We start from the raw sequence: 17891 nt of genomic DNA, 5'->3' as shown, positions 1-17891 counted from the left end.
CTGTGAACTTCAATATTATGTTTGTGAACGTCCCTTTTACACTTTTTACTTTTTTATATATGTTACATTTTTCTAAGAATAATTGTTTGACTGTGACGACGTTAGTAACAGCAGGATGGATGGTGGATCTCAAGTGATTTGTCTTGTGACAAAACACCGTGATATAAAGAATGATACGCTGCCGATTTGTTGCTTCCCGGATCGAAACTGGGAATACCATATCAGCAGGTAGAGGCCAAATCAAATGATGAAGGTTTGGTTATATAATGAACAAAGCCACCCAACCGGCATTGCCTGGTCTGCTAAGTAAAAGAGGTTATGGTTCCACTCTCATAGTCACCTGTTTATTTAGGCGCTCACCTATGTTGTTCTCTTTACTGCACTAAGTGGATGATGTTTTTGTGCTTTCATAAGAAGTGTTCTTACTTTCCACTGAAGACTTTTTATAATGGCTTTTGATCATTTTATAATACCAAATGAGTAGGTAAACGCGGAACAAGAGTACGTATTTTATGCCTTAAACAAATTTTTAATGTTAAGATATGAGCGATTTAATTGTCTTACTCTTCGTAGGAACTCGGTAGTTAATTATTATTATTATTGTTCTTTATTACTTAACTGTTAATAGTAATTATTATTTTATTTCATTAACAAATTATTTGGGAAAATTGCATGAAATACTTAATTGTTTATTTTTTTTTAATACTGTAAATAAATAGAGATAGCGTTGCATAATTTTTGTCAGTTTGTAATTATTTAGTTAAAAATTTTATCACGTTATACAGTTTACTTATTGAATATCAAAATTTTTGACCTAAGATTCATTGACAACAAATATTTATTATTATGATTTCAATGAATGAGAAATATTTACTATTCACCGTGAAAAGTCACTCCAGAATACATTTTTGATAAACTAACGCAAACTATAATGATACGCAAATGCGATGATAGACAACAATTTTTATTTCTAAGAAATATTTAAACAAAACAGGGTGTCAAAAAAAAAAGAAAAATTTGCTATCTTATATCTAAATAATAAATTCAGTTCTAAATGCTTTAACAACAATTACCCCAGAATATTTTCTGTGCGATTAAACCACAATTGATTGTGATAAAACTGATAAACACGTTATATTTTACATTTGTTTTGACGTTTGGATTTTTAGTCCGGAAATCGTTTTAAACCTGCCTTTACACGGGCAAAAAACTTGTAAAAAACGATCGTATACATAGTTTTGGTTTTAATTAATAAAAAAAAACAGGTAGAACAAAAAATAAACCAAAAATCTTTTATTTTAAACTTACGTTACAATTTTTCATTTATTGTTGGCTTTTAAAGCATTCAGTACAAATCTGGGAAATATGTTCTCGGCATATATACTTTTGACACTGTACTTATCGGGTCTGCGTTTTTCTGTTCTTTTTCGATGAGCAAAAATGACATCTGCCTGGAACGTCATACTGGCTATGTTCAATATTTCTTTTATACGACTTCTCATAGTTACTGGTAACATAACAATTTGTCGACGACGTTTAAGTTGCGGTGTAATGAGACTCCAGAGAATCTCAGGAATTTCTTTTTATTTTTGCGAATTGTGCCCGTAACAGTTAATTTGTGTTTTTTGGCAAATTTAAGGCTAAAGGTATCTGCGTAAACTAATTATCGAAAGTTACGTTTCTTCCAGTTCCAGAAATTGGTTAAATTAATCTTTGAACGACTGAAAAGGCGCTATTGTTAACTTTATACAGCCCATCTGGTTGAGTCCCAAAATCCACCTCTAGATTATAGGTGTAATATAACGTGGAATCAAAAAATTCTCTTATAGGAGATAGCTTATACATACTGCATACAGTTTCCGTTCCGCTCTATCATGAAGATCGTCAAATCGAAGCGCTCGCAACAAAAATTGAAATCGATTAATTCCCATTGTAAGATGAAAAATCTCTACAACGGTTCCGCCCTATGCCCACAGATCTCTCAAATGTAGGTGTGATGACTGCAAGACTTTAGCAAAATATAGAAGACCAATAAGTGCTTTAATTTCTTCCATATTTGTACTGGTGGCATCTCTTTCTCTACTGTAATTTGTCCGAAGCTTTAGAATATATTTGTTTGTGTGTTCAACTACTTTGCTGATGACGGATTGTGGAAAAAACAATTTTCAAGCATCAATAATGGTTTTTGCTTCTTTGGCTATTCAAATTACTTCAGACGATTCAGTCTCTATGTTTTTTTTTTTGGTTTTTTTTTAAATTTATTCCACAACGTCTTTTTGTCCCTTCCCACAAAAAACAGACGAGTATTTAGATCTTGCTTAGTTTTGTTAAAATCTGGTAGCCCTTTTCCGTCTGATTTCCCTAAATTACAGTAGTAATCATTGTTCTCCAAACCGTCATCTTGGTCTTCAAAAGGTTTACTTATAGGTGACAGGTGTAAGAACACATAACCTGCAAATAAAAAATACTACAAATCACCATACATGTGACCATATTTTTCACTGAAATACTAGACTTAAGAAATATTATAAAAAGAACCACACAAAGGGTTCACTTACCGTATTTTTAACTTTAAAAAGCACACCAATATCTAAAACTGTGAAACTGCAACACAAATATCTTTGATAATATTGTACACGCGCACGGTCAAAAGCACCGACTACAAAAATATTAAACAGTATCTTTCAAAGGCCAAATAAAAACTGAAATAATATACCGCCAGTCGGTAAGGGGAAAACCGCTTGGAGCATCCCAGGAAGGTCAGTACCACCACCACTATACAAGCGGCGTCATTTTAAAATATATCACGGCTCGTGCCTTTCGAACAACACGGTTGTAGTCCCGAGTTAAATCGTGGGTATTACGGCTCGCCGCCAATGATTATAAACATTTACTGATTAGGAGCATTTATAATTTTTTTCAGATTTTTGTTGAACCCAGGTACTTATAGCATTAGCGAACAATTTCCCTGCAAATGAAAACAAAATATTTGGTCGTTTTCTCCACATTTTCGCAGAATCTCTATGTTGCTTAGCCCACTTTTCCTATTTTATAGAGATGATCTTTAAATACGCAATGTCCACTTCTGACAAACACCATTTATTACTCTGAGTTCAAGTAATCAGTAAAGAAGAAGAAAAATGTATTTATCGTAGTGTCCACATTTCCAAGACATAAAGAAGAGTATAAAATACCTATCTTGATTTTTTGCTGTTGTTTATATTAGTTATTTTCTCAGCATTTGTAACTATCCTCTCTCTTAAAGATATTTTGATTAACCAGCTAGATAATTTAAATTACTGATATATTGAATAATGCATCTACAAACTGCCTCTTATGCCTTAAGCAGTGAAATGTAAACAGCTATATGAAGGTAAGAGAGAAATAGCTAACATAATTTAACGATTTATAATAGTTTAACAAACTGAAGAAAATTTTTAGGCTATAATTATAATGATTTTTTATCATCAAGTTAATAAATGATACCTTTTTATAAAATAGTCCCCATATGGTTGGTTCATATCCTCAGCAACCTTTCCGCTTTCATGTACTTCATTGTATATATCATAAAGTTGGTCTCCAAGCTCTTTATCAATTTGTGTACCGTTTGAAAGATAGAAAGTATTATCTTCATAGTCATTGATAGAAGGACTTAACAGATTAAGGTCTTTGACCATCTCATACACAATATTTCCTTTCTCTCCATGGACCCACTGTCCTCCTATATCAACCATACTTCCACCGAATTGGGTAGAATATACTCTTCCTCCTATTCTTTCTTCAGCTTCTAAAATAAGTCACAAAGATAGAAAAATATGCAGAAAGGGTACATATGTCTAAAATCCATGTAACATAAACCTAAAAATAATTATAAGGTTTAACAACAGAAAATAATTGGAACCTAATAACAATAATGACCCCCCTCTTGGATATATTAATATTGAATAGTTTTGAAAAGTACATTGTGACTCTATCTTTCATTCGTGTTTCGAAGCAAATCGTCAAAAATCACATCAACCTACTTCACCTCTACAGTAGTTTTAATTCATTGGATCCATGAGTTATAAAATTTTATAAAATTACGTATCACAAACATCATTTTATGTTTTTACGACGTATTTACAAACATAATTTTAACGACTAAATTGATTTGGCCAATTTTGGTTTTGAAATATTTGAAATCCTAGGAAGGCCTCATAGGTGAGAAAATATGATGAAATTATAAAAAAAAAGTAGAAGCAACGGCTATTTCCCATAGTTTTCCTTTAATAGTTACATTATATTCATACAAAATGTTTTATGCGACATGTATGTACCTCTACAGTAATTCATTTAAACATAAAGTGAGGTTTAAGAAACTTCAAAGTGACTATTTACTTTCTTCGCTTTAACGACATTGCTTTGTTGACCATAGGAATCAAGATTTATTGCAATCTCATCTCTAGAGTATAGTTATTATAATGCCCTAATAGCAATACGAATAAATAAGTAAGTAAATAAGTAATATGCTTTATTGTCACTGAAAATTGTACAAATTTTATGGACAAAGCTTATAACAATAAGACAAAAAAGGAAAAAAAATTATAATAAGAATCGTTTGTACTTTTAAATAAGAAGAAAACAATAAAATTTTTCCAAATTTAAACATAGAAAATACTACCTAATTAACATCGAGTTAGAATCTATGGAGAAGCTATGAGCATATTAACGTGTGTATTAAAAACGGCGTAGGTAGGCGTGGCTAACGGTGATACCAATATGGCGGTGGGATCATGGCCGGACTCAATAATATTAAAACTACTATAAAAATATGACTAGTTATTCAGAAGATTTAATCATAGTCTACAAAGTGCAATACATTTTCAATAAACTATCATTTATTTATCCCGCGGTAAACACTAAAACACGATATATTATACATAAAAATAAATTAATACAGTCAAATACTATTAATTTATTCTCTGAAGTACGGGCCATTACTTTGTTTACATATTTGTATACTAACCTATAGAACGTTATTCCTGAAGATTTTTTATTAACATTGCTTCTGCCACTGCAAGTACGTTGAGAACAAGAAACCATTATTATGCACTATCACAATATATTATTACAGTTTCTATAAAAGTATTAAAACTAAAAATATTCGAAAAACAACAAACGTAAATAAATATATACGATCTGTCAAAAGTGTCAAAACAATATGGCCGAAGTGAGGTCGTTTTTAGTCACGTGATGCCCTCTCCATAGATTCTAACTCGATGCTAATTAAGAACCTACAAACTTCGTAAAATGTACCTAACAAAAAATAAATATTAGGAAAGCAGATTAATGAATTAAGGGCTCAAATATTCCACCTCCTTGTGCTAAACAGTAACTAAATCTGTCATACAGATTTCTTCTCATATTTTGGAGTAGGGCTGGTGTATTGCTTGAAGAGAAATTAAGTATTTTTGCCCTTAATTCGACTAGGTTTGTGGCCCTTTTAAACTGATGCCTATAAATGTTTTCTTTGAGAAAACCCCAGAAGGGGGGGCTAAAGAAATCGTTAGGGGCTGCCACAGGATCTAGCGGGCCATTTAATTGTACCACGGGTACTTATCTTTTTGAAATATTAATTAAATTTTAAAATTAATTGCATTTAAAGAAAACTAATATGACAATTAGCTAATCCATGTAACTTATCCATATTTTTATTTATTTATAATTTTTTAGTTTGTTATAAAAGTAAATTTTTTAAAAATGAAAAATTGTTTATTTTTATTTTAAATTATTTTAACAAATATCACTGTCTGATGTATTTTCTTTAAGAAAGTTTTTGGGATTAGAATTGAATCAAAACACTGCAAACAACACACAACTGTGTCCCACACAGGTTGGAATTGGTCTGAAGTGACTATGGAACACAAATGAACAATTCTTGGGAAGTTGAACACTGATTCGGGCTTGGGATTATCCAGGAAAAATACAAACTGCAATCTTCAAAACTGCTACTCAATTTCTTCTTTAAACCATATGGTTAGAAACGCCGTCTTACAAATTTCTCAGATAGTGCACAGCACAAACAATCGGTGATTAACTTAACAAAAACTACCAAATCGAAAATTCACCTCCTAACTTAAAAAATTGCCGGCTTTTAAAGACTACATACTTAAAGCTATCTCTTCCCAAATACAAATATCTCTCTTCACTAACTGCACTTCACTATTTTCCGATTACAATCAAAAACGAATAACGAAAAAAAACGAATTTGAAGAAAATCCGGACTAAAGAATGAAACCAAATGCTTTGGCGTTTCATCGTATAGTGACATCATTTACCCAACCCAGTATAAACAAAGCACAAAAGAAAATATTCCTGTTTATTTGATGCGCAAATAAGATAATCTAAATAAAATAAGATAAAACCAATTTGTGTTTTATAAACAAGACTAGAACTGTTTATATTATCAATCTCAGCGACGCGACAAGATTGAGAATATTTTTCGGTGTTTTAATACATACGAAGGGAAATCAAAATGCTACAAAATTCAATATTACTCAATATTAACATCTCAAATTCAAAGTAATGATTCGGAATTAATTTCATTGTTTGATGAAAATCGAGCAACCAATATTTTGTAAATTTAATATTTAAATATAAGGTTGAATGCTCGAATAAATGAACTTTGATCAGATAAAAGGCATATATCGAGCACAGTTTAATTAAATCTTGCCCAAGTACTTTCGATCCCTAGATCATCTTCAGGGGCATTTCGTCAATTGTGGCCTATCCGGCAAGAACAAGATGTCATAAACATATAATTGTACATTACACTACACTACAAATGGACAAACAAACACTTTAAAATAATTTAAGGAAGGCTACATTACTTGAAGAAGCCGGAGACAGAATCAATGAAGATGATCTAGGGATCGAAAGTACTTGGGCAAGATTTAATTAAACTGTGCTCGATATATGCCTTTTATCTGATCAAAGTTAATTTAATATTTGTTTATTTGATCAATATATTGTATGGTGTAAGTAAATAAATGTTGATTGGCGGTAATTAGTTTCACTACACACCAAACAAATGGTAATGGTCCAAAAGCTATTTTGTAAATAGTAATCTTTCTATTTGTAAATGCAAATCTATAGACCATAGTAAAATTTTAAAAATATAAACATTAAACCTTTGATTTATATTTCCACGCTGAATAATTCTACAGGCACTTTCAGTCTGTCAAAATGTAACTAACACAAAAAAATAATTGCTAAATTTGCAAGAGTTAAACTGGGATTAGTAAACAGAATATACGAGGATAGATTGATATGAAACTAGCCTTTGATAGATGGTGCTACTTAAAACCGAATTGGTTTCGGTGTTGATATTTGCCATTCATGACATGACGTCTGTCAAAATTTTAATTTTTAAAAACAATTAGTTTGGTTTTTACAGCCGTAAAAAGCAAGCAAATTTTGTGTTGTTGGAGATATGGAAAAAGTCGAGTATCGTTCGGTGATTAACTTCCTCCACAAAAAGGGTAAAACGAATGTGCAAATCAAAGCCGACATGAACGAAGTTTATGGTGAGGTAGCAACAGTAAAATTTTGGAAAGCTGAATTTGTTCGTGGTCGTACGAATGATTTTGATGATGAGCGTCCCGAGAGGCCAAATGAAGTCACTACGTCAGAAATGATCAACAAAGTGCATGACATGATTCTTCGCGAGTTAATAGAGATCCTAAACATTTCCTACGAATACGTACACAACATCATTTACCATCATTTCGACATGAAATAGCTATCTGCGCGATGGGTGTCACGTTTGCTGGCAATCGATCAAATGCAAAAACGTGTGACCACCTCGGAGACGCTTTTGACGATGATATAGCGTGATCCGAAGGATTTTTTTCGTCGATTTGTCACCGTTGATGAAATCTGAGTGCATTATTACACACCGGAAACCAAAGAACGATCGTAACAGTGGCGCAAACGCGTGAAGGGCCGCCAAAAAAAGCAAAGAGTGCACATTTGGCCGGCAAGGTGATAGCGACTGTTTTCTGGGATGCGAAGGGCATCATCCACATCGACTACTTGGAAAAAGAAAAAACAATCAATGGTGAGTACTTCGCAGCATTATTGGATCGGCATGATACGGAATTGCGTTGAAAAATTACCGATTTGGAACACAAAAAGTGGTCTTTCACCAAGACAATGCACCGACTCACCGATAGGCCGCCTACACGATTTGAGCTATGAATTGGTTGAACTCCCACCGTATTCCCCAGATCTTGCCGCCAGCGATTTTTTTTGTTTCCAAACCTAAAAAAATGGCTCGGAGGACGCCCTTTCACAACAAATGATGAAGTCGTCGCTGAAACTTAGGCCCATTTTGAAGAGCTCGAGCAAAAGTACTATTCGGATGGGATAAAAAATTGGAACAACGTCTTACTAAGTGTATCGAGCTAAAAGGGGACTAAGTTGAGAAATAAATCGATTTAATTCCAAAAAACTTGTTTTTTCTATCAAAGGCTAATTTTATATCAATCCATCCTCGTACATACTATTCTGGTTTTATTATTATTCTGCCGTTTGTTATTTTATATATTAATAATCACATTACGCAAATTTAAATTAAATTTTGTGTATTATTTACACTGTAACTTCAGTTTATTTTCAGTGGTAATTTTTGGTTACGTTTATTGTCATAAAATTCTATAAAATATTATAATAAAATAAAAAAAAACAGGTGGGTTTTACTTAGTACTTATTACATCTTCTCTCCACAACCGTCTTGGTCTACCTCGTTTCTATTATGTCTGGGTCAATTTTTATTTTTTATTCTAATGTCTATATTCCTCACTCTATCAAGTCTAGTGTGCCGGCAACATCGTCTTCAATAGTCCATTTCCATGGTCTTAATTTTTAATTTGTTTCTTTGATTGATTTTCCACAGTTCGGCGTAATACGATCCAATACTTTTTCTTATTGTTTGATGAATTCTTCTTTTATTTGGTTTTATTATTTTATTATTCTACAATAGTTCGTGTAGCTGACTTCATTTGTTTAAGAAAGCTTTTGAAAGCTTTTTGTCATTTTTTTAAATTTCGAATAAATAGTGCCATACTTTTCTACAGATAAATATTTTTTTAGCACAAATTGTGTTTCTTATTTATATTTAATGTTTATCTGTAAATCTATGCCAAATATATGTGTCATATTCACAAATGTGTTACAACACATGTCCACAAATATATTATGTGTATAATCTGTTTTAGACAGACATTATGTCATAATTTTTATTGTATTTGGTCTTTGCATTATCTGATTTCTTTAAACTGATTAGATAAAAGTCTAATTCTTCAATTTAAATTTTAAACCAATTATCGCAAATGAACTTTGTGTTCCACAGACCTTGACCTTATAGATATTGTCTTATGTATACTATAATATATTTCGTATTCCCTCATTAGTTATAATTATCACGAATTGACCTAAGAATACCACCTAATAATTAGTTAAAATCACTTTTGTTTGAAATTACTGTTCTGTTTGTTTTTTTTATAAAGTGCTACTGTTAAGCGCCTGGTCGGGTAATGAACAATGAATGAAAGAAGGCACGATGTTGAAAAGGATGTACAGCGCATGATTAAGTTATTAGAGGCAGCTGACAACAACAAATTTTTATAAAATTTATTTCTAAATAACCGAAATATGTACTTTTTTTTATCACGTGATCGCAGCAAGTAGACTTGTTATTTTCTAATTTTTTCCAAAATTTAAACTATCGATTCCAAAAATATTTTAATTCCATTGTTAATAGTACCATTTTTTTCTTATTTATTTCGCAGAAATATACGATACTGTTCCTATTCTTGATAGTTTAGTTTCCCCTTTTCTCTTACAGTCTGTTTAACTAGGATGTCCATCACGTATTTTGCAGCTTTATTCTATTTTTTGTTGTTTATTGTTTTCTTTGCAAGAGTCGTTGTCTTTTTCAACTGCTTTGCATGTGTATTGGACATGCTGGTAGTTTTCTTTCCCTCATCTTCATTTTCCTATTTTCCTGACTACTTTTTACTTACTATATGTTTCTGTATGACCGGTATGAAAAAGTTGTTGACCTAAAGCTGAAATTGAATAAGAATTGCGAACACAAATGGAATGCTTATAAATCCTATTTTGGATTCTACGATTTGTTTGGCCTATATATGATCGGGGGCAGTCTGCACAAGTAATTTTATAAATTCGGTGTTGTTCATTTAAAATATTGTCTTTAATTGATCGGACTATAAATAAAAGTTTTTTTTGGGGGTAAATATTGTCTTTATTTCTCATAATTTACAAATTTTGTCGATTTTGTCAGTGACATCTTTGATGGAAGGAAGAAAAGCTTTCATATGATGAGGGTCTAAGTCTTTGGGTTAAGATTAAGTGGAAGATTGCTGTCTGTGGATGCTAATATTAATGTGATTTTTGCGGTAACCGCTTTGTATGAGAGGCTGTTTTAAACTAAAGAGCTTTCTTTGTCTAATTGCATGATTGGAAAGACGTATTGATCTAGATACAAGGGTATTAATGATTGAATTAAATTGTGAGGGTTAATGATGAGAGTTGGCATGGAAGTAAAAATGGGTGGATTTTCGATAAACAGAGTAATAAAAACCTTGGGATTGGTTTTTCTGAACGATAACGGCAAGAACGGTAGGGATAAATCAGTTTTCACCTCTATTGTAAACCGGATACTAAGATGTATACCATTCAGATGGGTTTGAAACAACACGAAAACATCCATGACATGGAGCCAAATGACGAATGTATTGTCAACATATCGTAACCAACATGTGGGTTTGAGCATTGATGTGGATAGTGCTTCGGACTCAGAGTGTTCCATAAAGATATTGTCAAATGAGTTAGTGGGGAGCCCATTAGGGCACTATTTATTTTTTTGTAGAATTGATTTTGAAAGAAGCAATAAGAGTTGGACATACAATGTTTAATAAGAGATAAGTGGTCTTGCTAGGTACTGTATTTAGTTTTCAGATTATTTATAGTCTGATAGTGAGATAGGGTATTGTTTAAAAAGTTCGATAAAATAAAAAGAATTTTTGACGAAGGATCAAGCATTTTCGGCAAGAGATTGTAAAGTTTTTGGCCAAGTACTTGGCCAGAGTAGGACAAATGTAGAACTGACAGTGGGAGGTAGAGGAATATCGGGTTTGTGAATTTTGGGTGGGTCATATATTGGAGGTGTACTAGAAGACTTTTCACGAGGAATTAGAGATTGTTGTTTCATGTCAACAGGAAGAGAAGTTTTGTTGAGAATGGCTTTTGTTAAGAGAAGAATCTAAGAATTATCCGAGAAATCATAGAAATTGAAAAAAAGTACAAATTATCTCAATAAAAGAGATAACAGCATGCGGTTGCCTTCAGCATGAATGCCTCTCATAAAGAAAATAGCATCCGCCTCACCTGCCAATCAAAATATTATTGTCAGAAATATTCGTGTCAACCTCCGCGCCAATCTCCGCGCCACTCTCCACGCTAACAACCACGTCAACATCCACTCAATCACCGCCACCATCGACGGTTTAAATAAATCGTCCTATGTTTCCAGTAGCAGTAATGCATTGGTTAGTGATAAGTTAAGTATTGTCTGAGGGCTAGGGAGACTAAGAAATAGGAAGCCCTGAAGAAGACATCAAAGATGACTTTAAGAAGCTTGGCGCAATATCAATCGACTTAGTTCATTCCGGAAGACTGTTGAGTTTAATAATAATTCTGGTAGTAGCATTATTCTTAGCTCTAGGTTTAATATACAATATATATAATATATATATATATATATATATATATATATATATATATATATATATATATATAATATATAATATATATATATATAATATATATATATATATATATATATATATATATATATATATATATATATGTATATGTATATATATATATATATATATACATACATAGTGATGTCATTTTATACAAACTTGTTACAATTGTATTTAAATTAAATTTTTAAATTGTTTTAAGGTACCAAACTCTTATCTAATAAGGTCATAGAAATTACAAACAATAAGTACAGTACTATATGTACCAAATACAAAATAAATCAAATAACAACTGTTATATCAGTTATGATTATGTGATTCAATAAAAAATATGCTTTTAAAACCACTCTAAACACTAACTAAAAACTAACAAACGAGAACATATAAAAGTACAACAGAACGTATAAAATAAACAAATTATAAATAAAAAATCCAGTACAGTTATTTAAAAAAACGCAAGAAAAAAAATATAATAAAAAAATCTTCCATTTAATATTATTTCTCTCATCAGTTATGTCCTCCTGAGGGAGTGTAGTGGTCATTGGGATGTCGTTTATTTTCGTCTTCAAAGATCTGCCATTTCTTTTAACTCATGCATAGGTCTTTTTCGTATTTCTTTAAGATGGTCGAACCATATTGTTGAAATCTTGCTATGGATCTTCGGCTTTCTACAATTCATTGTATAATAAGTCTTTCCATTTTTCCGTATCTGCTTTTATAATAGGTCCAAAGTATTTTAACTGTTGGAGATGGGCTGTGCTGGAGAGCCGTTGGATGACCTTTACCTCATTTCAAATTGAAATTTTTCTTGTGTATGGTCCATCATAATATAGCCACATTCGCCACATTCAGTGGCGTCTATCTTTTTGTTTTCAGCTTGTCGTGTGGTGCAAGATTCACATCCGTATATTAGTATTGGGAAGCAGTACTGACATAGTTGAGGTTAAATAATCAGTTAATCACCTCATTTTAGAGTTAGTGAAATTTAAGATCCTTCCATATTTTGGCTATTTTTCTAACGACGGATTTTGCTAGATCACATCTACGTATTATTTCTTCCTATAGTGATCTTGTGGTTTGATCAATGATCTCAGATATAACTGTAAACTCACAACCTCAAACCGGTCAATCGTGATTATGTGTGGATGATTATTATGTAGTTTATCCACTATCTGGATCTTTTTATTCGATATGTTTAGATATAGACTAAATATTTTACTTTCGTCTATAACCAGTCAACTGAGATCAATTAAGTATTTTTGACTATTTGCAAGAGCTGTGTCATTAACAAAAAGTGGGTTGTTTATTTTTCAGAAATTTTTTTAAGTGCCTTCTTCCAATCCTTCAAGCGCTATTCTAAAAAGATGCCACACAATATACATATATTGAACATTTGTTGAGACAGTATATAGTCTTGTCTGACTTATTCTGGATGGAATTTATTTGCAAATGTGTCAAGTGCTTTAACTTTTCTGGTAGTGTGTTCGTATAGTTTCGTTTTAAACAAAATCAAATGTTGTGGTACGCCTACTGATTTGGCTCTCTGCCATAAGTGTTGCCATTTGACCCTGTCGAATACTTTGCAATAATTTTTTAAACACATGTGTAGTAGGAAACCGAATTTCCTAGATTTCTGTAATATTTTTCATGTTTAGAGTAGCTAGTTCCTTTACTTTTGGTAAATCTAATGTAATCTTGGTATAATTTTGGTTAAAGGAAAATTTTCAGTTCGTCATTAATTATGTGTAGCATTATCTTGGCGATCTATTAGCAACAAAAAAGATGTATTGAATAGTTGAATGAAATACTTTAACCAAGGACTTAATATAGAGTAAAAAGAAAAAAACCTGGAAGTCAAAACAGATAAAGTAAGAGAAACATACTAGAGGGAAAAGGAAGTACCAACGATTCTTGAAGTTTGTTTCTTGAAGAACTAAAAAACTAGCGAGAAATAAATCACCCGGAATAAATAATCTTTCAGTTGAACTATATGAAGAATGTGGCCATAATATCACAATAGCATTACAACAGCTTATAAAAAAAATATGGGCACAGAAACCCCTTCCCAATGATTGGAATATTAAAATACTTTGCACTATATACAAAATAGGAGATATCTCTAAATACTTTAACCACATAAGAATTACGTAATTTAAATGCAGCGTGTAACATATTTTCCACAGTACTATGTCACAGTTAATGTAGAACGGGCAGTAGGAACACACAAGGCTGGTTTTAGAGGTGGTAAATAAACAATTCATTAGATCGCAACCTGAAACAAACTTTAGAAAAAACACTGAAATGTGACATTGATACTCATTACATATTTATAGACTACAAAGCAGCCTCCGACTCCGTGATGTTTAAAGCAATGAAAGAGCTAGAAATAACAAATCAGTGAGTGAATTTATTAAAACTAACTCTTAAAAAAAATAAATATATAGTACAAATTTAGGGGGAACTGTCTGAAACGGAAGCAACATCGAACAAGTGGTCAAATATATATACCTGGGAACAATGATTAACTCCACAACTGATTACAATCAGGAAATCAAAATAAGAATAGAAAAGGCTAGAGCAAATTTCTACAAAATGAGAAGGGTGCTATGTACCAGAAATTTAAAACTGGAACTAAAAGTTAGGTTGGCGAGGTGCTATGTTTTTTCAAGTTTATTTTATGAAATGGAATCTTGGACCTTGAATGCGACATCAATGAAAAAACTGGAATCATTCGAGCTGTGCGTGTACAAAAGAATTCTGAAAATATCATGGACAGAACACGTCACAAACTAAGAGGTTCTGGAAAGGATGAACAAAGAAATAGAAATTTTAAATACAATAAAAAGAAGAAAATTAAAATATCTCGGACATATTACACGTGGAGAGAAATACACCTTGCTCCAACTGATTATGCAGGGAAAGATCCAAGGAAAGAGAAGCGTAGGGAGGTGTAGAATGTCATGGCTGCGCAACCTGAGAGAATGGTACGGATGTACATCAAATGAAAGGTTAAAGTAAGTTTATTGACGTTTCAATTTCCACTTTGAAAATCGTTCTCAAAATACAAACATTTTTGTAAATTAAATTTATACTTCGATAAAAATTTAGATTACCTTTTAATGTAAGTATATAGTATAGTTTAAGTGATAGCGTAAAGTCGCAAGATTTTTAATTTATACAAAGATATACTCCAACAACAAAGATATCTGTCTAAAAGTTTAAATTATGAAAAAATAAATATTTCCTGAAGATTTGTATACTCCAACAAATATTTCATAATAGCTTCGAATAGGACAATAAAATATGTATAATCGTTGATTGAATAACCCAAATTTGGGTTATTCAATCAACAGTATAATGTAATCAAAAATGATTTAAATTCAACAAATAGAATGTTTTTTGCGCGCATTAAAAAAGTGCAAAAAGCTTATTAAAAATTTGAATACAAAACAATAGTAGATAAGTACGAATATTGAGAATCTATCACGTTCCTTAAAACAAGATTTGTTTTTAAAGCAGGTTATCAATATAAGAACATGCCTATCCTTATAACTTTAAATATATAAAGAAAGAAAAACTACCAACAAATTCCAATATGCCAAACGGCAAAAATTGTTGTTTTAGAAATATTTTTCATACTCTGCATAGCAGTAGACTACATGATATACTTACCCAGTATTTTAAAATTGGAAATTCCATTTTTCAACAATTTTGTGGCCGCTGCAATCCCGGAAGCACCTGCTCCAATAATAAGAATACTTGGCGTATTCGACATAGTTGTTTCTAGTCTTTAAATTTTATATACAAAATATTGAAAGAAAAAGAAATACTGGAATACTGTAATATAGACTATTGAAAAAAAATTGTCAAATTTACGACTAGAAAATCACTTTTGTATTGATAAGATTAACTAATTAGCAGGAGCGTACCAACATTTTTTTTTTTATTTTAGAACCAATATTAATTTTAAAAATAAAAACAACCGAATATATTTTATAACTATTACGTGTTTTTAAACCGTTGATCGTACAACCTTCTTTTATTATTTTATATTAAGAATGTACATCTGGTTTATATAAAAAATAGAGCGATTTCTTTCGTTCTGCAAATTTAACATCTACTATTACTCTCTATCGATTCTTGTATATAAGTATCTTTTTCTTTATTTCTCAAAAGTTATTTTTCCTCATTAAGCTGTTTTTTAAAAAGTGATCTAAAAATGTACGTGTCGTCACAGTCAATTAACTAAATCAATCTTCACAGCCTTTTGAATTGTTCATCAATATGTTACGTCTCTATTTATTTTAACTTTAGAAATCCTACAGTCGCCTTTTTATTGTGCTTTAAATTAAACGTTATTCCCAAATATTCATTGACACTAATAACTCACGTGAAAATTTTATAAAACAATATTTTTATTAATTAATTCTGTTTATTCCTAATTTACCTGCATAATCGTAGAGTAGTGGTCATAGTATTTTAGTTAGTAATAACAGCGTCAATGATTAATAGCTTCTTCAGGCAAGATACTGGAAGGGTGATGTTATTTAGTCAAACTATCAAAAAACGGTTGCATAAGTATTATTTGATGGCGGAGTAACGTGTACGCAGATATTGTTAGATGATGGAACAGAATAAATGAAGCTTCCAAAACTGGAGAGTTTGCGTCTTTTGGGGTCTGGGTGAGCGAAATAAGAGAGGAGAACGCCTACTCACATTTGCTACGGAAGAAGAGTTGGTAATCACCAATGCACTCTTCAAATTACCACACATAAGGTTGTACACATGGCGCTCACCCGATGACATGCCAGAAAATCTCATAAGAAACCAGATTGACTATATTTTAATAAATAAAAGATTCAAAAACTTAATAACATCAGTGAAAACCTACCTTGGTGAAAATATTAAGTCAGACCATCACCTACTTGTCGCTAAATTTCGTCTGAAATTTAAAAAAATCCACAAACCTAATCTTATAAGATACGATCTCAAACAACTAAGAGATGATGACATATTTCAAGAAGTATGGGAATATCTGAAGATCAACATATCTAAGTCAGAAGTGGTTAATAATGTTGACACAGAAATAAACCCCAAAGAAAACATTGGGAAGGAAATATTAGACCTATACCTGCGACCTAAAAAGACAGAAAAGAAAAAACCATGGATGACCGACGGTATATTACAGATGATGGACAGAAGAAGAGAATCCAAGCAGAAAGACTACGTTGCATATCAATTTCTAGACAAAGAGATAAAAAAAGCTGTCAGAGAAGCTAAAAATAGAAATCTGGAAGAACAGTGTGAAGAAATCAAGATATTGGAACGTAAACATGATTCCTTCAACCTCCACAAAAAGATCAAAGAACCAGCAGGTATCTGTAAATCAAAAAGGCCGTGACACTTAACAGACGCTCAAGGAAATCCAATAGTTGATATTGAAGAAACAAAAACAACATGGATAAACTATGTGACAACAACATTTGAAGACGATAGAAATGTCACCATCACACAAAATAAAAATGACGATACCGGACCACCTATTCTCGAAGCGGAAGTAGAAGCTGCTATAAACAACATTAGGGTGTAAAAGCCGCAGGACCAGATGAGTTTTACTCAGAATTTTTGAAAATTATGGATAAAGACGAAGTAAAAAGACCTACCTTGGTCTTCAACAATATATACCAAAGTGGAAAAATACCCCGACAATGGCTAAGATCAGCTTTTATAACAATTCCTAAAAAACCCAATGCCAAAAAATGTAAAGATTATCGAATAATAAGCCTTATGAGCCATCTCCTGAAAACTTTTTTAAAAATTATATATACAAAAGAATATATTATATAATAAAAAGTGTAAAGAACACATGACAAACACAGATTTCATCTTCAGGGATGCATTGGGTACTCGAGAGGCACTTTTTGCAATACAAGTTCTCTTTCAAAGATTTAGAAACGTAAATTGTGATGTATACTATGTGTGTTTTGTTGATTATAAGAAAGTGTTCGATAGAATAAAACATTACGAACTGATGAAAATATTAAATTCAATTGGTCTAGA

At 31.7% G+C, this 17891-nt stretch overlaps 1 protein-coding gene across 2 annotated transcripts in view; it reads right to left on the bottom strand.

Annotated features, from left to right (window-relative positions):
• The window catches only part of LOC140441323 (spermine oxidase-like), a 52547-nt gene extending 36853 nt beyond the window's left edge, over positions 1-15694 (bottom strand). For both annotated transcript variants that reach the window (XM_072531972.1, XM_072531973.1), the window contains exons 1-2: positions 15504-15694; positions 3487-3787 (exon numbers count right to left, since the gene is read on the bottom strand). In XM_072531972.1, coding sequence (XP_072388073.1) covers positions 3487-3787; positions 15504-15606 — 404 coding nt within the window. In that variant the 5' untranslated portion in view covers positions 15607-15694. The remainder of the gene's footprint in view (positions 1-3486; positions 3788-15503) is intronic.
• Positions 15695-17891: the final 2197 nt, after the last annotated feature.

This window comes from Diabrotica undecimpunctata, chromosome 5 (assembly GCF_040954645.1).
Source record: "Diabrotica undecimpunctata isolate CICGRU chromosome 5, icDiaUnde3, whole genome shotgun sequence".
Lineage (NCBI taxonomy): Eukaryota > Metazoa > Arthropoda > Insecta > Coleoptera > Chrysomelidae > Diabrotica > Diabrotica undecimpunctata.
Note: the sequence above shows the minus strand (reverse complement) of the source record. Positions and strands in the feature narration are given on the sequence as shown.